The sequence below is a fragment of the Corythoichthys intestinalis genome, chromosome 19 (assembly GCF_030265065.1).
Source record: "Corythoichthys intestinalis isolate RoL2023-P3 chromosome 19, ASM3026506v1, whole genome shotgun sequence".
NCBI lineage: Eukaryota > Metazoa > Chordata > Actinopteri > Syngnathiformes > Syngnathidae > Corythoichthys > Corythoichthys intestinalis.
Window position 1 is genome coordinate 5,797,636 of NC_080413.1, and position 23,365 is coordinate 5,821,000.

Consider the following 23,365-nt stretch of genomic DNA (forward strand, 5'->3'; position numbering starts at 1 on the left):
TCTCTGCGTTGGGAAGTAACATAGGGTGTTAAGAAAAAGATAAATTACTAGATTTCTTACCCACATTGCTTCCAACGATATTTCTAATCGTAGGGAGAGGGATTGTAAGGCTTTAGCCAATTAAAAAAAGGCTCCAAAGGCTGCCAAAATTCACCCTATTCATTTTACGCTGCCTTTTAGCTCTCTATGTAGGTAAAACAGCGCCATTACAGATTGAGCGCGACAATGCGTGAGTGGGTCCTGCAGCGCATGCGTTAATTGCGTTAAATATTTTAACGTGATAAATTTTGAAAAAATTAATTATCCGTTAAGGGGATAAATTTGATAACCCAACCTTAAGCCTAAACTAAAGACTCTGGAGGAGTGTAACATATTATGTCTGTAATGTTAAATACAATTAGAAAACGATTTAATTAAAAAAAATATATATATACAGTCTATTAAAAAAAGGCATGTCCGATATTTTTTGCCGATTCCGATACTTTGAAAAGGACGTGATCGGACCCGATCGATCGTCTATTATTCTATTATATTTTCTTATCTTTTATTTTATTTTATTTCATTTACTTTTGTTCCGTGAAGAATCCAGAAAGGGTTATTTGATTGTGGCTTTTTGAAAAACAATACATTTTTACATATAGGCAGTCCTGCAATCGTCACACTTTTTCTGTTACAAACTGACCCCGGCCCCTCATTAGAGAAGGGAAGGGTTATGTGGCCCTCACAGGAAAAAGTTTGGGGACCCCTGGTTTAAAGCATTGTATAAATAAAAAAACGTTAGTATTTTATAGCATTTAAGCTAGCGGACTTTTACTATGTAAGTTAGCCAATTGTTCTTTTGTTGTACCTAGATTTTATACTGGTTGAGGCTCAGCTAAGGTATTTAAATTTTTTATGTTCCTCATCTGATTACTCGATTATTCGAACTAACTAGTTCATCGATTAATCGACTAGTAAAATAATCGATAGCTGCAGCTCTAGACCTGAATGATGTCATTTGTCACCATGATCACTTTCACACCTCCCACTTCTAATGGACCTGAATGTCATTTGTCACAATGAACAAAACAAGTCATTTGTTTATCATGGCGAACTATTCCACACATGCGGAGTACGAGATCACGCACACTGGCTTATAACTAAAAATATCTTCAGTTGGCATGCTTAGATTCAGATTGATTAAACCCCCTTTAAAGCGGGTGCATGGATTTCATCCGCATTCCTGACTGACTTACTGTAAGTGCACGCAGGAACAGGAACGGAAGGACCGCCGAGTCAGGTGAGTGGGCTTAACTGAACTGGGGGCTACCTCACGAGGTCAACGTGGTGATTGAGTCACTCTTTGATCAGGTTCGAGGTTCACGGTTGTGTAAGTTAACAAACTGTAGAAAAAGTTGTCAGAGTGGAGAGAAACTTTAGCGTGGCAAAAATGCAATGACTGGCCATCACAAATTAATTTTAGACTATAATAAGCGGTTACTTTAGCATTTAAAATGAAGCGAGTTAGTTATGGATTTTAAAAGAGCTAACTAGCATAATGCCTCCTTGCTTTATTAATTAATTCAGCAAATTATGTCACTCCATTTATGTGCAGCTTGGATCTTCTACATCCATTCAAAAGTGAGAATTTGCCGGATGACACAAAAAGGCATCTGTCATAAGCATTCATTCATGGTCATGGCAGTGTCATGTCATAATTATGGTGGTCTTATAACAGTTTTATGGCGCCACTGTCAAATAAAGTGTTATCAAATGTCCTAGCTAGCAATTAATGGAACAACTGGAACAGTAACTGAAGAAAAAATTTAGCCCAGAACATGATTTTTGATTGTTATTTACATGTGTAGCACTGTAATGCATGCTAGGAGGCATGTTGGATGACAACAGTGTTGAAAGCAGGTGGCAGCAGAGGTTGATTATCTTCTCCAAGGGAGCAGTGATGGCCAAATGAAGCTTCTTGAAGCAATGAAGCTTTGCAGCCAATTGGTTCAAAGCTTCATGGCGGTTCATTATTAGTCTTATAATGCCACTGTCAAATAAAGTTTTAGCGGTTAATATCTTTTGGTGTTAATATCCCATAATACAGTGAGGACAGCTGCGGCTTATAGTCCAGTGCGGCTTATCTATGAACAAATGCCATTTTCATGTCAAATTTGGTGCGTGGTGGCTTATAGTCAGGTGCGCCTTATAGTCCGAAAGTGACTGTTCGCTAGGAAGGTTCGCTACAACAGAGCCTGTCTGATAAGTCTTCTGCTTTAAGATGGAGGCTGTTTACTTAAGCTGGCGAGTCTATCATTTCGCATCTAATTCTCCATTCCTGGGATGTCTGGCATGAATCACTGTCTTTAGGTCATGGCAGAGCATCTCAATGGGGTTCAAGTCTGGACTTTGACTTGGCCACTCCAGAACGTGTATTTTGTTCTTCTGAAACCATCAACCAAAAGTTGATTTACTTCTGTGTTTTGGATCATTGCCTTGTTGCAGCACCAATCCTCGTTTTACCTTGAACTGTCTGACAGACGGCCTGAGGTTTTCCTGCAAAAAATCCTGATAAACGTTTGAATTCATTCTTCCATTAATGATTGCAAGTTGTCCAGGCCCTGAGGCAGCAAAACAGCCCCAAATCATGATGCTCCCTCCACTATGCTTCACGGTGGTGTTGAGGTGTTGATGTTGGTTAGCTGATCCATTTTTCCTCCACACATGACATTGTGTGTTACCCCCAAATAATTCAACTTTGGTTTCATCGGTCCACAAAATATTTTGCCAAAACGTCTGTGGAGTGTCCAAGTGCCTTTTTGCGAACATTAAATGAGCAACAATGTTTTTTTTAGACAGTAGTGGCTTCCTCCGTGGAGTCCCATGAACACAATTCTTTGCCATAGTTTTACATTTAGTTGCTGTGTGCAGAGATATTGGACTGCACCAGTGGTTTCTGTAAGTCTTTAGCAGACACTCTAGGGTTCGTTTTTTTACCTCTCTGAGTATTCTGCGCTGAACTCTAGGTGTCATCTTTGGTGGACGGCCAGTCCTTGGGAGAAGCAACGGTGCCAAACTCTCTCCATTTGTAGACAACTTCTCTGACTGTCGACTGATGAACATCCACTTTTAGGGATGGTTATGTATCGTTTCCCAGTTTTATACAAATCAACAATCCTTGATCGCAGGTCTTCAGACAGCTCTTTTGACCGATCCATGATGCACATCAGACAATGCTTCCCATCAAGACAATTCTTACCAGGTGTGTTTTTTATGGTGGGCAGGGCAGCTTTAAACCACTCATCAGAGATTGGGCACACACCTGGACTTAAATTGTTTGGTAAAAATTAGGGCTGTCAAAATTATCGCGTTAACAGGCGGTAATTAGGAAAGAATGAATAGGGGCATGTATTGAGAGATTTTGAGTGAGAATCTCCTTCCATCAGCAAGGACATTGAAGATGAGACGTGGCTGGGTCTTTCAGCATGACAATGATCCCAAACACACAGCCAGGGCGACAAAGGAGTGGCTTCGTAAGAAGCATTTCAAGGTCCTGGAGTGGCCTAGCCAGTCTCCAGATCTCAACTCCATCGAAAATCTGTGGAGGGAGTTGAAAGTCCGTGTTGCCCGACGACAGCCCCAAAACATCACTGCTCTAGAGGAGATCTGCATGGAGGAATGGGCCAAAATACCAGCAACAGTGTGTGAAAAGCTTGTGGAGAGTTACAGAAAACATTTGGCCTCCGTTATTGCCAACAAAGGGTACTTAACAAATTATTGAGATGAACTTTTGGTATTGACCAAATACTTATTTTCCACCATGATTTGCAAATAAATTCTTTAAAAATCAAACTGTGTGATTTTCTGTTTTTTTCCCCCCACATTCTGTCTCATGGTTGAGGTTTACTCATGTTGACAATTACAGGCCTCTCTAATATTTTCAAGTGGGAGAACTTGCATAATTAGTGGTTGACTACTTATTTGCCCCACTGTAGTTGACACTTTGGCTGACTGACTGCTTCTCCTCTACTACAGCACGAGTGTAAGGGGGCGTGGGAGAGAGGAGGAGCTACCCAGGTGGTCGCGTAAATACGCACACACACACAAACACTCGCGGAATGAGCAGCACACAACTTTTATGAATGAACAATAGCTGGATGTGCGGCTACTCAGACGACGACGGGAGTATTTTGAGTGTTTCAAAAGGTTTTTCAGGTCTTTGTAAAGAAAGTAAAGCCAAGTGGAGTCATGTTCCGGAGAAGCAAGAGTAAAGTGCTGGTGGATTACGCGTCTGAGGAGGATGACATGTCGTGGCACTATAGCCACTCTTATAAGGTAACACATTTAGTTGAAGTGTTCTTTAATCATATCAGGTATGATGACATAGAGCTGAGACTTCTTGGTGGCTGCTAGCGTTGTTTCATCGAGGGTTGGAAAAGTCAAATTTGATAGCTAACATCCTTTTCGGGAACTTTGTTTTAATGATTAATACAAGTTAATCAGTTTCGAGGGGAAACGGGAACAAAAATCAGGGGATGTCAGCGTGCGAAGGCCGTGAAAGGCGCCGTGTCAGCGCTAGTCAGCGCCAGCTGCGTTACGTCGAGCTGTCACGAGAGGGCGGCGGTTACGTAGGAAGGTCGTAGGGGGCCGCGCTTCTGATAACATATTCCTACCTTAGCTCTTGTGTTAAATTTAACGATCGTATGATGTTTTATTGGAATCTCTGGGGACCAGATATGGCCCGTGGACCTCAGATTTCACACCAAATGTTTGCATCTTGGCTGTTTGCTTTTGACTTTATTGCCTCTGTCGGGGGCAGACCTCCTCGATGTTCTCTCTGGGGAATTTGGATCGAGATGTCTGACCTGTTCCCAAGGGGGGGAGTCACAAGACGGAGGCGTAGGAGGGAGAAGGGGGGGACCACTACACTGCCTGAGGCCTAAAATGTCTTTAATCATATACAGTGGTTCGCCTGTCAAGAGGTTTTTGAAAATTAACTAATATTTAATGAGCCAGAATGATTCAAGTGAATTTTTGTATAATAATGACTTTTAACCTTATCCCGATATTGTCCGATACAGTTACAGCGCTATGAAAAAGTATCCAAACCTTTTGGAATTGCTCACATTTCTGCATAAAATCAACATCAAGTGTGATCTGATCTTTGTCAAAATCACACAGATGTAAAAACAGTGTCTGCTTTAACTAAAACCACCCAAACATTTATAGGTTCTCATATTTTAATGAGGATAGCATGCTAACAATGACAGAAGGGTGAAAATAACTTAACCCTCTGCTTAAGGAGACTTAAAGAGCAATTTAAACTAATTTTTACCAAACAATTTAAGTTGTGTGCCCAACAGTGTTGTTAATTTTACTTTAAAAAAGTAATTAATTACAGTTACAAATTACTTCCCCCAAAAAGTAATTGTGTTAGTAACTCAGTTACCTGAATGTAAGAGTAATTAGTTACTTCGCAAAGTAACTACCGTAATCTTCGGACTATAAGCCGCTACTTTTTAAATTAATTTTGAATCCTGCGGCTTGTAGTCCAGTGCGGCGTGTTTGTTGATTTATTTGGGTTAATAGTTAACACTTTTTTTGACATCAGCGTCATAAGACAGTCATGATTATGACATGACACTCTGATGGGCATTACTGAACGCTTATGACAGATGTCATTAAATGTCATCTGGCAAATTATGTCACTAACTCCATTTGTGTCAATCTTGGATGTTTTACATCCATTCAAAATGTGAGAATTTGCCGGATAACACTAAAAGACATCTGCTATAAACATTCATTAATGCTCATGACAGTCTCATGTCATAATTATGATTGTCTAATGCAGAGGTTGCGCTAGACTTTTTCGTTGTCTGTCATTTTGACTGACAGTGTCATAAAAATCCAGTCATAATCTATTTTTACCCATCACTTACATTTTTAAAATGATAATAATGACATATTCAATTGCATTTAGTTTTCATTCATTTTTAATTAAATATTCTGTTCGAACAAGCTTAACAAGAGGCAAACAGACAGCGGAGTGCACCAATCAGCGACGGGCAGACGTGCGGTTAGCAAAGCGACATGGGCTGGACGAGGGACTTGCGCGCGGAAGTAAACATCCGTGTTGTTGTAGAGACGACTTTCGGCGCGCAAAGAGTGACGTTGCTCGTGAAGAACACGTCACACAAATAAACAAATCTGATTTGTCGATTGATTTTGTACCTACTCGAGAGGCTGTGTCCCAGACTTTTCTCTCAGTGTTTGAAAAATACAGGGAGAACAGTCTGGCCGTGCCAGGCAAACACTCAGTTGCCTTGACATTTTTCCGAGTAAAGCCAACGACGTCATGCATCAAGAGAGACAATAGCTAATTAATATGCTCACTCGCCACCCTGTGGTCTGGGGTGTGAATTGCAACCTGTCAAAATGACAGATGGACTTCAGTTTTTTCCGTCACCGTTTTAAAAAACCGGTCAACGATGGAAAATATTCGGTTAACGAGACCCCTGGTCTAATGACAGTCTTATGGCGCCACTGTCAAATAACGTGTAACCAAATACCATAACTAGCAATTAATGAAACAACTGGAACAGTAACTGAAGAAATAATTAGAACAACATGAATTTGGACTGTTATTTATATCTGTAGCGCTGCAATGCATGCTAAGAGGCATGTTGGACGACAACAGTGTTGACAGCAGGTGGTAGCAGAAGTTGACTGTCTCCTCCAAGGGAACAGTGATGGCCAAATGAAGCTTCTTTTATTAATTATTAATTAATTACGCTTTGCAGCCAATTGGTTCAAAGCTTCATGGTGGTACATTTGGTCTTAGACAGCCTTATGGTGCTGCTGTCAAATAAAGTGTTACCGGTTAATATCTTTTGTGAATATCCCATAATACAGTGAGGAAGGCTGCGGCTTATAGTACAGTGCGGCTTATCTATGAACTAATGTCGTTTTTTTGTCGAATTTGGTGTGCGGCGGCTTATAGTCAGGTGCGCCTTATAGCGCGAGAATTACGGTAGTGATAATTTTCATGTTTTTTTGTCAAAAAACAAACAAACAAACAAACAAACAAAACAAAACAAACAAACAAAAAAACAGGTCACACAATGTGAAGTTTAAAGGGTTTTGGGGACAATTGGCCCTAGCCCAATTCTTTACCCTCCACTTAACTAGACACAAGGGTATTGCGATAACTAGATAGTAACCTTTGCTATGTGTGGAAGTCATTTATTTGTTAAAATTGCTCCCGTTACTGCATTAGTTCCCTTCTGTCTACTTTCAACATGTGTAAGTTTTAAAACTGTTTCATCGTTTAAAGATAGATTTAAGTCAAGATTTTGCCGATTTAGGAGCATTTTAGATTTAAAAAATAAAAAAAGTTACTTAGGTTCGCTAGGAAGGATCTCTACATCAGAGCCTTCCTGAGAGGTCTACTGCTTTAAGATGGAGGCTGTTTACTAACGCATGTAGTCCTTAAAACATGTTGCCAATGCAGCCGTGTCTGTCATTTGCATCTAGTTCTATAATATGTGATATCTACCGTATCATGTGGGTGTAGTTTGTAGGCTATGGCTACAGTCAGGTATTATTGGAGCCACCTAGCAATGCGTTTGCAACGGCGTCTTCCCCACTCCTGCTCTGCTCTCTCGTCTCCGTGAGTCCGTCTCTCTCAGACTTTTTTTTATTCAACCAACTTAGTAAAGCATGCCTTTCCCGCCTCAGTAACAGTAACGGTGTTGCCAAGATGAGAAAAGTAATTAATTACATTACTCATTACTGATAAAAATAACACCGTTAGTAACACCGTTATATTCTGATGTCGTTATTAACAACACGAACATGTCTGACAAATAGTGAAGTGCAACATTTGTATCAAAATGATTCAATAAAAAAATGTTCAAAGCCTTTTCCACTTCAATTAGAAAAAAAAAAAAACTAAACAAAAATCTAATAAAAATAATACCCCCCCCACACCCCCAAATCAAATATTTTTAGCGAAGGGCAATTTTATTTTTGCATATAATTTTTTTTATGGACTTTGCTATGAAAGTAGATTTGTGTCTTTATTATTCAACCAAAACAAAAATTGCTTCAATCAATTAAAAAAACAAAAAACAAAAGTTGCTTCAGTCAAAATATACAGTATATTTTCAATCAAAAAAGTCACTTCAATAAAAATGTGTTTGAATGCAAAAATAAATTTGAAACAAAAAAAATTGAAAACTATTTTACTTTTATTCATTTATTTTTTTTATTGAAGCAACCTTTTTTTTTTTTGCCGATCTCAGATATATTTTTCCATTCAAAGATTTTTTTTTCTATGATTGAAAACATTTTTCCAATTTTCATTTTGAAAACTTTTGAAAATATGTGTTTGAAGGAACTTATTTTTTGATTGAAATATTAAGACAAAATGTCCTACCCAAAATGTGGCCCAAACCCAAAACAACATTACTTCAATAAAAAAAATAAAAAATAAAATAAACCTTCAATCCAAAAAGAAAAAAAAATCTCAAATTAATTTTTGCAATCCAACACATTTTTTTTTTAATTGAAAATATATACTTTGAAGCATTTTTTGTTTTGATTGAATATTACACAAATCTACCTCCATAGAAAAGTGTCCTTAATTTAAGGTAGTTTTCACTTACAGCTATGGACAATCCATTTGTACTGGGATAACTTTCAGTACCATTGACGGCAATAGACGTCCAATCCATTTCACTTGGCTGGCAATGAAGGATCGCTGCCAACCCTCCCAGTCAAAACGGATCGGACGTCTACTGCCATCAATAGCAGTGAACGGGATAATAGTGCAAAATTGCCACATGGTAAGTGAATGAACTTGCATTGTGAAGGCGAATATTGAGAAAATTTGCAGTTTGAACACCAGTAATTCAGCAACAATGGAATTGAAATAGCTCTTCCTGGTGGAAATGACTCCAGTCCCTTGCGGGCCTTAAAGCAACAGTACACAGTTTAGCAATTTATCCTGACCGGCACGTGTTTTGTTTTCTTTCTTTTCAGGACAGAGACTTAGAAGTAGAGGAAGAAGAGGAAGCGGTCACCGTCGTATCCAAGGTAAACAACTTGAATTATTTTATTAGCCGTTATCTCTACAGCGCCCCCAAATAAAATTGCGGCAGGCACCGGGGATGTCAAACGAGGGCAAGCTGACGTGAAGCAGAATAGTGTGGGGGCGCCAGTGTTTATCAGAAAACATGTCAGTCAGTGTTACGTTAACATCAGCAGAACTCCATCAGTGCTAATCTCCCTCGTTTTGTTTACATGTTCTTGAGCGTGTCCAGGCTTGAAACACTAACATGAAATCCGAGTGACAAACCTAAACTTAATGTCAAACTAGCTGTCACAAACTGTTATTTTGATATTCGACGTATTACTGATTGGTTTTGAGATTTGATGCTAAATTGGTCAATACAGTGGGGCAAATAAGTATTTAGTCAACCACCAATTGTGCAAGTTCTCCTACTTGAAAAGATTAGAGAGGCCTGTAATTGTCAACATGGGTACACCTCAAAAAACTGTTGGGGTTGAGGTCTAACTTCTTCTAACGAGGTCTAACGAGGCTCCACTCGTTACCTGTATTAATGGCATCTGTTTTAACTCATTATCGGTATAAAAGACACCTGTCCACAACCTCAGTCAGTCACACTCCAAACTCCACTATGGCCAAGACCAAAGAGCTGTCGAAGGACACCAGAGACAAAATTGTAGGCCGGCGACAGGCTGGGAAGACTGAATCTGCAATAGGTAAAATGCCTGGTGTAAAGAAATCAACTGTGGGAACAATTATTAGAAAATGGAAGACATACAAGACCACTGATAATCTCCCTCGACCTGGGGCTCCATGCAAGATCTCACCCCGTGGCGTCAAAACGATAACAAGAACGGTGAGCAAAAATCCCAGAACCACACGGGGGGACCTAGTGAATGACCTACAGAGAGCTGGGACCACAGTAACAAAGGCTTGGATGATCCAAAAGAGGACTGGGAGAATGTGTTATGGTCAGATGAAACCAAAATAAAACGTTTTGGTAGAAACACAGGTTCTCGTGTTTGGAGGAGGAATTATACTGAATTGCATCCGAAGAACACCATACCCACTGTGAAGCATGGGGGTGGAAGCATCATGCTTTGGGGCTGTTTTTCTGCAAAGGGACCAGGACGACTGATCTGTGTAAAGGAAACAATGAATGGGGCCCATGTATCGAGAGATTTTGAGTGAAAATCTCCTTCCATCAACAAGGGCATTGAAGATGAGACGTGGCTGCAACGACAGCCCCAAAACATCACTGCTCTAGAGGAGATCTGCATGGAGGAATGGGCCAAAATACCAGCAACAGTGTGTGAAAAGCTTGTGAAGAGTTACAGAAAACGTTTGGCCTCCGTTATTACCAACAAAGGGTATATAACAAAGTATTGAGATGAACTTTTGGTATTGACCAAATACTTATTTTCCACCATGATTTGAAAATAAATTCTTTAAAAATCAAACAATGTGATTTTCTGTTTTTTTCCCCTCACATTCTGTCTCTCATGGTTGATGTTTACCCATGTTGACAATTACACGCCACTCTAATATTTTCAAGTGGGAGAACTTGCACAATTAGTGGTTGACTAAATACTTATTTGCCCCACTGTATATAAATCACATTTATACTGTAACTGGATTACGAATACTGTGTTAGTAGTTGTTTTCTACAGCAAAAACAAGTAATTGTCAATGGCAGTCAATGAGTTAATACTGTAAGTTGGTGCCTTTTAATTTAGAACACTTCAATCAATTTGCTGTCATGTCCGATGCCAGTCTTTATTTGTAATGCTTTGTCGCCCCCTGGTGGTGCTTCAGTACCAGCTCTTTCTACAGATGTTATCATATTATATAACCACATTAAGCCAAAGGGGGGGGGGGGGGGGGGGGGACATTGTTGGAAAGCACAACAAAACTAAAAATAAAAAAATTATTTAGCGGTATGAGAAAGTATCTGAACCTTTTGGAATTTCTCACATTTCTGCATAAAATCACCATTAAATGTAATCTGATCTTTTTCAAAATCACACAGATGACAGAAAACAGTGTCTGCTTTAACTAAAACCAACCAAACATTTATAGGTTTTCATATTTTAATGAGGATAGCATGCAAACAATGATGTAAAGAGCAATTGAAACCAATTTTTACCAAACAATGTAAGTCAGGTGTGTGCCCAATCACCGATGATTGGTTTAAAGCTGCCCTGCCCACTATACAACGCACACCTGCTAAGAATTGTCTTGATGAGAAGCATTGTCTAAGCATCATGGCTCGGTCAAAAGAGCTGTCTGAAGATCTGCGATCAAGGATTGTTAATTTGTACAAAGCTAGGAAAGGATACAAAACCATCTCTAAAAGTCTGGATGTTCATCAATCAAAAGTCAGAGAAGTTGTCTACAAATGGAGAGAGTTTGGCACGGTCTCTTCTCTCCCAAGGAGTGGCCGTCCACCATAGATGACGTCAAGAGTTCAGCGCAGAATACTCAGAGGGATAAAAAAGAACCCTCAAGTGTCTGCTAAAGACTTACAGAAATCACTGGCACAGTCCAATATCTTTCTGCAACTATATGTAAAACTATGGCCAAGAATGGTGTTCATGGGAGGAGTCCACAGAGGAAGCCACTGCTGTCTAAAAAAAACATTGTTGCTCGTTTAATGATCGCAAAAAGGCACTTGGACACGCCACAGAAATTTTGGCAAGATAATTTTGTGGACTGATGAAAACAAAGTTGAATTGTTTGAGAGTAAAACACAACACTGTGTGGAGGGAAAATGGATCAGCTCACCAACATTAACACCTCATCCCCACTGTGAAGCAAGGTGGAGGGAGCCTAATGATTTGGGGCTGTTTTGCTGCCTCAGGGCCTGGACAACTAGCAATCATTGATGGAAGAATGATTGCAAAAGTTTATCAGGATGTTTTCCAGGAAAACCTTAGTTGAAGCTAAAAAGAAGATGGATGCTGCAACATGACAATATTCCAAAACACAGAAGAAAATCAACTTCAGAAAGGTTTCAGAAGAACAAAATACACGTTCTGGAGTGGCCAAGTCAAAATCCAGAATTAAACCCCATTGAGATGCTGTGGCATGACCTAAAGACAGCGATTCATGCCAGGCATCCCAGGAATCTGACTGAACTACAGCAGTTTTGTAGAGAAGAATGGGCCAAAATTAGTCCTGATTGATGTGCCAGACTGATCTGCAGCTACAGGAAGCGTCTAGTTGAACTTATTGCTGCCAAAGGGGAGTCCACAAAATATTAAATGAGATGGTTCACTTACTTATATTCCCCCTTCTGTTATTAAAATATGAAATCCTCATCCTATCCTCATTAAAATATGGAAATCTACAAATGTTTGGTTAATTTTAATCAAAGCAGACACTGTTTTTTCATCTGTGTGATTTTGACAAAGATCCGATCACATTTGATGGTGATTTTATGCAGAAATGTGAGAAATTTCAAATGGTTCAGATACTTTTTTAAAACCACTGTAACTGATTGGCTGCCATTGACGGCGATAGACGTCACTGCCAACCTCTCCCAGTTCAAATGGATTGGGCGTCTCTCGCCGTCAATGTGATAATCAGGGATCAAATCTAGAAACGCTGTATTTTGAGGTCAACAAAGGGGCTCAGTCAGGACAACTGCAGATTATATCTACTGTACGTGCATGTACAGTTCTCTATAGTACTGTACGTTCCTGTCACTGTCGGGTGTAGGTGACTTTGTTGACAGGACGTATTTCACAAGCTGTTTGTAGAAGGGAAGGAAAGGCCACATTCTTTAAGAAACCGCAGACGTTCGGAAGAGAACAATAGGCAAAAAAGGCCTCAAATAGACTATGAATTCACTTCTCATAACTGTAATTCTTGCTATTTTCTCACATGTGTTGGATATAATGAAACCTTCCTGCTATCTAATCTAAAGATTCCTGGAACATTCTGTAAACCTCGCAGACGCAACTATCTAATGCTTTGCTACGTCTTCTTCACATGGAAACAAAAGAAGCAGTCTGGGCAAAAGGGCGTTGATCAAAGCCCTGTTTTGAATAGCGGGAATGTTTTGATAAGAGCCAAGCCACCACAGATGTGTGGGGGGGAGATGAACGAGTGGCTTTCAAGGCCAGAAAACTGACATTGACGGGGATAGATGTCCAAATTATCTGAATTGGGAGGGGCTGGCGGCAAATTATTGGATGATTGCTTCCATGAAGAAATTTGACTGGAATTTTTAAGGCACTTAACAGTAAATGTTCTGATTCCTGGAGTCCTCAATTCCACGATTAATCCGATGATGAAATGAATCCCCGACTGCTTTTTAAAATTTTTTTTAATGATTAATCGTTTTGAGGTATTGTTTCCATATAAAAATGTCCAAATTTTCTTATTGTAAGTCTCTTCAATATATATTCTGATTTCTGTAGTCCTCAACGCCACCATAAATCAATCATCAAAGGAATCCCTAACCATTTTCATAGACGATTAATCGTTTCGAAACCTCAGTATTTTTCAGCAGGAACCTGAACACATGTTCCCTGATGCGAATTTGAGGGCAATTTATGTTTTTCCCTTGTAAGGAGCCTGGCTCGTGAAAAAGATCATCTTCAGGCTGGAATATCTTTCTAACAAGCCAGATATAAAAAAGACTCACCTTGGATCAGGGAGCTACTGTATTAGTCATTTGCTGAATTTGGCGTGTTGCCCCCCCCCCCCCCCCCCCCCGCCCCCCCCCAAAAAAAGACTTTGGCACCCTGTCCAAGTCAGGCCACTGAATGAAAACTCAGCATTTTAATAACTTCAGATCTCATATGTCTCATGAACAGTCGCACCAATTTTAAGGAGGATCCAGCTAACTCCCTAGATGTCTATGTCTCAAATATGCCCCCTGTAATTAAATATAAATTTCACAATCAATCCAAAATACCCGATTTCCAGTTGGGTTTGGAATATGGGTGGAAGGGACTTCTTTGAAGCAGTTTTGCACAAAGTATCAACTCCGTAAATGTCATTGCTCTATGTTGAAAAAACCCAATAGGAGAGGATTTTTTGAAAAATTCAAAGAGGCGCCACTGAGCCAGTTTGTAATTTTTTTTTAGCAGGGTTGCCAAATTGTCTAAATTTAAGCCTAGCTGCATGTATGTGAACATTTTGCTGTTTTTGAGCATGTTAAGGCTTCCAAATTAGCCTTTTTCATTTGCCATGAAAAAAAAAAAAAAAAATCCTGAGATGATTAGTCTACGCTCTGCAAAAATGATTGGAGATAATCGACCCTCAAAATAATCATTTGTAGCAGCTTTAGTGTGATAATGACAAAATATTGTAAATGTTTTCTTGTGTCAGGAGGCCAAGGTGAAGAAGATTATGTCAAAGAAAGAGCGAAAGGACAAGAAGATGTTCTCCTCAAAAGATGACGAACACTTTTTGTTGACGAGAGAGACGCCCGCCGACCGCACAGGGTAAGCCAGTTTAAACATACACTTCATAATGTATTGATGGGACATAGGACCGATTCATAGGGGGCCTATCTCCGTCATAGCTGAACGAGTGGAAACACAAAGAGCTTTTTCCATTAATTCTTGTGAATAAATGCTTAAATACCTGAATTCTTTATAGATACAGACGTAAAACAGTCTTGATTCTTGGTTAAAAGCAAAAAAAACAAAAAACAAAAAACAAAAAAAAAACGTGCAGTTAGTTTATTTTACGTAAATATTGTGAACTATAATGCTAGACGGTAAGCAAATTAGCGGCCGCCATATGTAAACAAAGAGCATTTTCCGTTAAATTCTTGTGAATAAATGCTTGAATCCCTGAATTCTTTATAGATATGGACGTAAAACAGTCTTGATTCTTGGTTAAAAAAACAACAACAACAAAAAACGTGCATTTAGCATTTATTTTACGTAAATATTGCAAACTATAATGCTAGTCGGTAAGCAAATTAGCGGCCGCCATATGTAAACAAAGAGCTTTTTCCGTTAAATTCTTGTGAATAAATGCTTAAATCCTTGAATTTTTTATAGATATGGACGTAAAACAGTCTTGATTCTTGGTTAAAATGCAAAAAAACGTGCAGTTAGGGTATATATTGCGAATTATGATGCTAGTCAGTAACCAGATTAGCGACCGCCATATGTAAACAAAGAGCATTTTCCGTTAAATTCTTGTGAATAAATGCTTAAACCCTAAATTCTTTATAGATATGAACGTAAAATAGTCTCGATTCGTGGTTAAAAGCAAAAAAAAAAAAAAAAAAAGTGCAGTTAGCATTTATCTTAGGCAAATATTGTGGCTATGCTGTAGTGGCTAATTTCTCCCATTGATTCAACTTTTCAAAAAGCATGCCTGATTCGAAAAATATAATAATTACCTTGAATCCTCGAACAACTCACTCCTGAGACAATCCTTCCTGTTTGTATTCAGTACAGCTTTCATACTTTTCCAACCTAAACCGGCGTTAGATCGCTCTGACCGACTGCTAATAAATGAAGCGGAGTGTGGGACGGCCCCCTTCGGGAAGGCGCAGTGAATGGGGAATGTTTCATGTCAATACATTAGGAAGTCTATGGATTTAAAATTCAAGATCTAAACAATATGACGGCAAAAGATCTTTGACGTTTTCTCGTAGGTCTCACAAGAAAGTGAAAAATGACAAAGACAGAAAGGAGAAACCTGAAAAATCCCTTTGCTTCTGGGAAAGCGTCACCATGACAATCAGGCAAATCTCTCCGACGAAAAAAACAGACAAGACTGACAACCGGGAGACGTCACAGTCCCCAAAAGACGCCTCGGAGGACCCTAACCAAAATGGACGCTCACCTTCGCCGCCTACTGTAGATGCGTCGGAGAACCCAGCCAATACAGTCACGTGGACGTCCCGCGCCAGAGTCAAGCTGGCCGGCATCGGCAGGATCAGCAGAGGGATGGTGACGGACGGCGGTACCTGGGAAGGACTCAAATAGTTCTTAGTCTTAATTTTTAATGGCCTCTTTTGGCTACCATCAAAAGCATATGAACCCCTTTGACACTGCTTGAGATACCCGGCCATTTTGAGCCTTGTTGGACAGTATACATCTAATGATTAATGCTGAATATTTATGATTTTAGCACTGGAAATATTGACTTTCGGACATTTTGGCAAGTGCCTTGAAGAAATAGTAGGTTTGATTTATAATCAGTTGAAACTGAAAACAAGCAACATTGAGGCTACGTCTATGCTAGAACGGATGATGGCTTTAAATGTATAATTAGTTAAGATATGTGTTAGCATGTCGGCTACACTAATGTACCTCTGTGGAAAAAAAAAAAAAAAGTCATTTGAAACCCTATGTTTTTTTTTTTTAAACATCTAAACATGGAGGTGAGGGCTATAATTGCCGAGGTGGTATTCAAGGTATTTAGTTCAGTTAAGGAAAATCAACCTATTTTTATTAATTGGACATATAGAATGAAGTTTTCAGTGTAAATGCATTTTAAGAACTAGAATATGCAATTTCTGGCAAAATTGCATGGGGGTGCTTAGCGCTCCCATCGTTCCTAGAAATTTTGCAGCGTTTTCGGGTCACTTTTTAACTCATTGGCTGGCATTGACAGCGCTAGTGTTCATTCGCTATATTTTGAATAAATTATCAACATTTTGGTTATTTTTTTGTGTGGTCTTTTTCTGATTCTACCCCCCTTTTTTGCCAATGTTTTTTTTTTTTTTTTTTTTTTTTTTTTTTTTTTTTTTAAATGGGAAAGGTGTTTTTTTTGTTTTTGGACGTTTTTTGATATTTAGTGCAGTTTTTCAAGTTTTCCATTTTTTTTCAGGTTTTCTATGATTTTTTTGTGTTTTAGCATTTATTTATTTGGGTTTGGTGTTTTTTTTTTTCCCAGTCTCCTTCAAGGTTTCCAACATGTCCTCCAGGGCTCGCCTGTAGGCGCCGATGACGACGGTGGGGTGCATCTGCTGCTCAGGTTTTTTAAAGTTTACCCTGTATTTTTTTTTCAGGTTTTCTAGGTTTTTTTTTTTTTGTTTGTTTTCTTTTTTGGGATTATTTTTCTGGTTTTAGTGTTTTTTGTGTGTGGTCTTTTTTCTAATTTTGAGGCCCCCCTTTTTTGTTACAGTTTTTCCATTTTTTTTTTTTTTTTGGGTACATTTTTGTGCAGTTTTTCAAGGTTTTTTTTCAGGTTTTGTAGGATTTTTTTGATGTTGTTGTCTGGTTTTGGTGGTATTTTTTTTGGGGGGGGTCTTATGGTCTTTTTTTAAGTTTCCCCTGTATTTTTTTATTTCAGGTTTTTAGTATATTTTTGGTTGTTTTTTTGGAATTATTTTTTTTATTTTAGTGTTTTTTTGTGTGTGGTCTTTTTCCTAATTTTGAGGGTTTCTCCCTTTTTGTCTTTTTTGTTGTTGCAGTTTTTCCATTTTATAATGTGCTCTTTTTGCTTTTTTTTTTTTTTTTTTTACATTTTTGTGCAGTTTTTCAAGATTTTCAAGTATATTTTGGATTTCAGGTTTTCAATGATTTTTTTTTTTTTTTGTTCTTTGTGATTATTTTTCTGGTTTTGGTGTTTTTTTTTCCAGGTGAATGTGTGACTTTTTTGTGTATTTTCTGTATGTAATTTGTCTGAGAACAAGAAACCTTCTAATGTACAAAAAATATGACAATACAGGATTCCACAACAACTGTAACAATCACTAATGCTTATGAAATTAATCACAGGGCAGCCTAACTGTTGTTCCCGCTGATCTTCGTCAATCTCGTGATTGACCTTTTGCGCCCTCTGCTGACGGATTTCCATCATTACGATGCTTGAATAAGATTGAGAATCATACTTGCTAGCTTGAATTAGCTACATCTTTACAAAAAAAAGACATCAAATTTTTGATAAATATTTAATCATTTAATTACACTACTTCCTGTCCCAAAGACAAAGGCAAAATATTATCATGGAAACACAATGAACAGGAAGGAATACATCATACAAAATGTTCATAGAAGGATACAAAAGTTCCCCAACACCCTTAAATAACATTTTTCCATTTCACAACTCTAAAAAATACGTAACGGACGCATGCGTTTTGCTATAACGGGACAGAAAAAAAATAACATGACCACCGTTTAAAACATTAGAAGAGGAATGAGCGTCATAATAATCTGTTAATCGATCAATAGTTCTAAAAACTCTCTTAAAAAGACAATATACGCATCACAACTTCCATGCTAAAACTCACTTTACACTTTTGTACATGTATATTTGAAGTCTTTGACCTTCGTATATTTGTGCAAAAAATATTCCGCAACATACTAATTACTAGGAATTCTTCCCTGTCGCCGCGGTAACAGTTGTGCGCAGTTTGAAGCCCTTTTGTTTTGAAGGTAAACATGATCGGAGCGCGACAAAAGGGAAGGAAGGATCTAGAACCTGAACAGATCGATGAAGTGTTGCGGCGAAATCGGTACGAGGCAGCCGTCCGGGTCGTTGGCGGTGCACGGGTGGCCACAGTCCTGTTGAAACAACGGTGGAAGCTTGTTAAATGCTCAAAACAGTTTGCTACATGCTCACAAGAGGGCGGTAAATGAACGTGAATTGATGTGTTGGTTGAATTTGAATTCATGACAGTCATGCAACGGTGATGCTCAGGATGAAAAAGGGAAATAAACGGAAAGGCATGATGGGATAGAGGGTACCTTTAACAATAAGGCCAAGTGGTGATCCTTGAGGAGGAACCGAAAGGGAAAAAGCAAAGGTTTAAGGGTGATAGGGAAAGATTGACAAGGAAATAACATTTGCGTAGCATTTTACCAGTTTGACTTTCCTATATATGAATTTAAAATTAAGACTTTGCTGGTAAAATTTTGTCTAATAAAAGTAGTAAAGCAATAAAACAAACAACAAAAATGAATGAAATGAACAAAAATATTTTTTCAATGGGTCGATTTTTTTTTTTTTTTGAACAGGTCATGTGACCAGCATCTTAGAAAGCGATATACGTAATCCTTTCAAAAAGCGACAACAACTACTGAGCGAGAACCAAGGATTGAAGATGTGGACCATGAGAAGCCGCAGAGCACCGCCAAAATGGTTAGCGGACTTTCAGTTTGCCATACTAAAGACGTTAATTGTACAACAGAGCCACAACCGGATGTACACCATATTCAATAGGCGACGATCTTGGCCAAAAGCATAGCAGTCTGAAGCAGCCTGATTTAGAATTCCCCTAAAAAATGATGGGAAACAAAAAACGCTCATTTTAAATGTACTATTATAAATATTCCTGGCAAGAATATTCAATCTAAAAGGATGAAGTCTCCCGTTTTGCCTGCCGCCATTTTCAAACTGACCACGGTGAGGATTTGTTTCGCAAGGGTGTAAGTGACTGGAAAAACTACATTGGATATCTACGAGGAACATAAAAATCGGTCTCTACCTCTCCGCACGCACACCCCCACACACACAGCTGGGTTGCCTGTATTTATGAGCATGGGCTAAGCTACTAACCGAGCATATATCTTGTAAGTTACTTTTATAGCTGACACTGTGTTTCGGGTTCAACTCTTTTCCATAAAAAATGATGTTTTTTTCTTTTTCAAAACAACATATCAGCAAAATTGAACATAAGTATAATGAAATATTCTACCAAAAACAAAAAATAAAACATTATTACCATCAGAACAAAAATAATTGAATTATTGTCCAATTTCTGTATTTGTTTCACCACCGCTAGACACACTTAACACACTGGAGTTAACCCTCGTAGCTGGTGGGAAACGTTAAGAACAGAGTTTACTAACCTTTGATTTTGTACAACGTGACGTGTGGTCACGTCAATGCAAAATCATATTGGAGGTATTACCTCCTCAGGCAGCCACTGTCTGCAAATATGTTTTATATGTTGGTTGGCCCTCTTTCTCTCAGCCACGGCTGTCTGTAACTTTTCTGTAGCCGAAGTATTTCCATACCAACAAATTTGTTTTCATTGGGGGTAATTATTGATGAAAAACTTAACTGGAAACAACATATCAAACAAATACAGGGCAAAATTTCGCGGAATATTGCAATAATAAATAAAGCAAAGTGGGTATTAGATTCCAAATCACTCCACACTCTATATGGTTCACTAGTCTCTCCTTACTTGCAATACAGTGCCGAAGTATGGGGCAATAATTACAAAACTTCGCTATATTCAGTAAATGTACTGCAGAAAAGGGCATTACGGATCATACACAAAGCTGGTTATCAGGATCATACAAACACACTATTTCATAAGTCAAAATTGCTCAAGCTTTCGGATATCGTACAATACCAAACAGCACAAATAATGTTCAAAGCTATAAGAAATTTATTACCTCGGAATATTCAGCAGTTGTTTACAAACTACGAAAAAAGTTACAATTTACGGGGATATTGGGACTTCAAAGAACCCAGATTTCGGACGACAAGGAAAAGTTTTTGCATATCAGTATGTGGGGTGAGACTACTACTACTACCAAAAATTTGAACTGAACTACTTGTCAATATTTTTTAAAATACTTTTTTTCAATGATATATATTTTTTTCTTCACTATGATCTTTTCAATTTTTATGTAGATGTGTGTTCGAGAAGCTTGATTGCATGTATGTATATACTTTTGATAAGGTGATGGGTACAACACTTAACTTCACAGAGATATCCTCAAATGTGGATTATAATTTGTCAGTGAAGAAAAAAACAACAGTTTGGACATGAAGTTCAAGGTGTCCTGAAAAAAGGGACCCAACCTGGCCATTGTAAACAATTTTTTCTTTGAAATATAAAGGCAACATAAAATGCAAGCAAATTCGGCCAAAATAGGCTGAGGTGTTAAAGGGTTAAATACTAAAAATTCCAGTATTTGGAAAGTTCCATTTTCTGTGAAAGTTTAAAAGTTCATAGCTTGGAACTGGAAATTTTGACCGAAGTTCAGTTACAAAAATGAGTTTGCAAACCTTTGAACCTTCTTACGATTTTCCATACAAGAACTGAAATTTCGTTCACAAAATCAAAATACTTTACACTACGTTCAGTTCATATTTCCCTAAAATATAGACTATTTCATAAACTCATTCGCAATGACCTCTTTCAGTTAGGGTTAAAGCAGGGCGGTAAACCGAAAATTTACCGTTACCGAAATTCTTCACGATGACCGACGTAATTTTGACCATGTCTGTAAATTCGGTAATTTAATAAAACAAGAAAATATAGTCTTTTCATACCTCTTTGACTCTGTGTTGTTCGGCTATGTTCATTCCCCTTTAAGAAAGCAGTCAGTGTGCTTACGTATGGAGTCACGTGGTTTTCAGGAAGCCAAACAAACAGAAGCCCGGTAGGCTAACACTAGCGGCTAACGCTACAAGCAAACGTGATGGAGTCGGGCTTAAGGGAGCTTCGCCAAACTTTCACCCGACATTAAGTAAACTCTTGGCGGGTTCCAGATTGGCTTTCACCCGCTGTCCTCCCAGGTTCTCACGATTTCAGGAGAGGATGCTTTCATTGCTTTCTTCTGGTAGCCAAGCCACAAGCTAACGCTAGCGGTTAACGGTAGCGGCTAACGCTACAAATGAACGTGATGGAGTCGGATAGCGGCTCTAAGCCTCTAACCTTGTCGAAACGGCTGAAATTAATGAGTGGACAGGGCACACACTTCATCTAGCAATCATTACGTCGTGTTATTTGGTATCTCTGTGTGATTTCTCTGAAGGCTTTCATGATGGTAAAGCACTCAGCATAAAGTATAATCCAACAGTGAAGCCTATATATAATATGACAGATTAATGGCCACAGCTATTTTTCCTGTATGTGTTTGCTTTATTCTGCCATCATAAAATCTTAAATGTTTCATTGGCATCAGAGCAATACAGCTTATGGAAAAAAAAAACCTGAAACCTTGACGTAAACACTTGTGTTGAATAATTATGTCACAGCAGCCACTACCAATAAGTTGTCTGAAGTGTACTGTTAAAGCTGCAAGTCATTTGTGTTACAATGACATGTTTGCACAGTCGTCAAATTTTTATATTGTACATTTTTCAAGTCATACAAGCTGTTATAAATGTTCACACTAGAATTCTTATTGTTTACAATTTTTTTTAATATAACCTTAATGTTTAGACTGCGTGTGCAATTGTTAAATTGAAAGCTGGTAAATAAATTTAACGAGAAACGGTTAATTTGTATTCCATGCATTCATTCAAGTTTTCAAATTATATAACAGTCTGCTTGGGCGAATTTATCGTCATTTATCGTTATCGAGGTAAATCTGCTCGATTTACCGTGATACGTACTTAAGGCCATATCGCCCAGCCCTAGTTAGGGTCAGTCCATTATGCTGCAAATATACATTTCAAAAAGGAATTAACGACTGCTCACAGATGATTTACCTTCCAGAAGAGAATGCTACAATGCTTGCAGAAGTGCAACGTGTCGCCGTACTGCTCCTTCATGGGGTAACGCTTTTGCAGGGTGAAGTACATCAGCTTCCAGTCCACGCTATCGCTTTTAGTGAGAACCAAATTCCGAGACGTGTGCTAAAAGAATCACACAGAAAGGCACTTTAAGGCTGCGGTGAATTTGAATGAATGAAAAACAACCTGCTTTAGGGGTGTGACAATACAGGTAGTCCCCGGGTTACGACAGACCTGACTTACGTGTTTTCAACTTTACAACACTGGTGTTTCGGCCACCATTTTGTCTGAAGTCACCCCCCAATTTTTTTTTCAGTCTAGTAACAGTGTCGTGTCCGCCATTTTATCGCCAATTGCGTACTTTTCACTTATTTTTTTTTTTACTCAATTTTATCAATATTATGTAAAATACATGTTTTTGTATATATATTTTTTAGGGCTGTCAAATGATTAAAATTTTTAATCGAGTTAATTACAGCTTAAAAATTAATCGTAATTAATCGCAATTAATCGCAATTCAAACCATCTATAAAATATGCCATATTTTTCTGTAAATTATTGTTGGAATGGAAAGATAAGACACAAGATGGATATATACATTCAACATACGGTACATAAGGACTGTATTTGTTTATTATAACAATAAATCAACAAGATGGCATTAACATTATTAACATTCTCTTAAAGCGATCCATGGATAGAAAGACTTGTAGTTCTTAAAAGAAAAATGTTAGTACAATTTATAGAAATTTTATATTAAAACCCCTCTTAATGTTTTCGTTTTAACGAAATTTGTAAAATTTTCAACCAAAAAATAAACTAGTAGCCCTCCATTGTTGATGTCAATAATTACTTACACAATGCTCATGGGTGCTGAAGCCTGTAAAATCAGTCGCACCCAAGCGCAAGCAG

At 38.3% G+C, this 23,365-nt stretch overlaps 2 protein-coding genes across 3 annotated transcripts in view; one reads left to right on the forward strand and one right to left on the reverse strand.

Annotated features, from left to right (window-relative positions):
- The first annotated feature begins 1,134 nt into the window (after nucleotides 1-1,134).
- On the forward strand, nucleotides 1,135-16,731 carry si:ch211-225h24.2 (uncharacterized protein LOC564539 homolog). Its single transcript, XM_057823508.1, has 5 exons — nucleotides 1,135-1,279; nucleotides 4,015-4,314; nucleotides 9,022-9,075; nucleotides 14,390-14,505; nucleotides 15,678-16,731. The coding sequence occupies exons 2-5, from the start codon at nucleotides 4,228-4,230 to the stop codon at nucleotides 16,009-16,011; spliced, it is 591 nt and encodes a 196-aa protein (XP_057679491.1). The 5' UTR covers nucleotides 1,135-1,279; nucleotides 4,015-4,227; the 3' UTR covers nucleotides 16,012-16,731.
- An 813-nt stretch (nucleotides 16,732-17,544) lies between these two features.
- The window catches only part of fbxo25 (F-box protein 25), a 36,751-nt gene continuing 30,930 nt past the window's right edge, over nucleotides 17,545-23,365 (reverse strand). The window contains exons 9-11 of one of the 2 annotated variants that reach the window (XM_057823173.1): nucleotides 22,430-22,576; nucleotides 18,721-18,747; nucleotides 17,545-18,537 (exon numbers count right to left, since the gene is read on the reverse strand). In XM_057823173.1, coding sequence (XP_057679156.1) covers nucleotides 18,448-18,537; nucleotides 18,721-18,747; nucleotides 22,430-22,576 — 264 coding nt within the window. In that variant the 3' untranslated portion in view covers nucleotides 17,545-18,447. The remainder of the gene's footprint in view (nucleotides 18,538-18,720; nucleotides 18,748-22,429; nucleotides 22,577-23,365) is intronic. The other variant, XM_057823174.1, reaches the window with a different exon arrangement.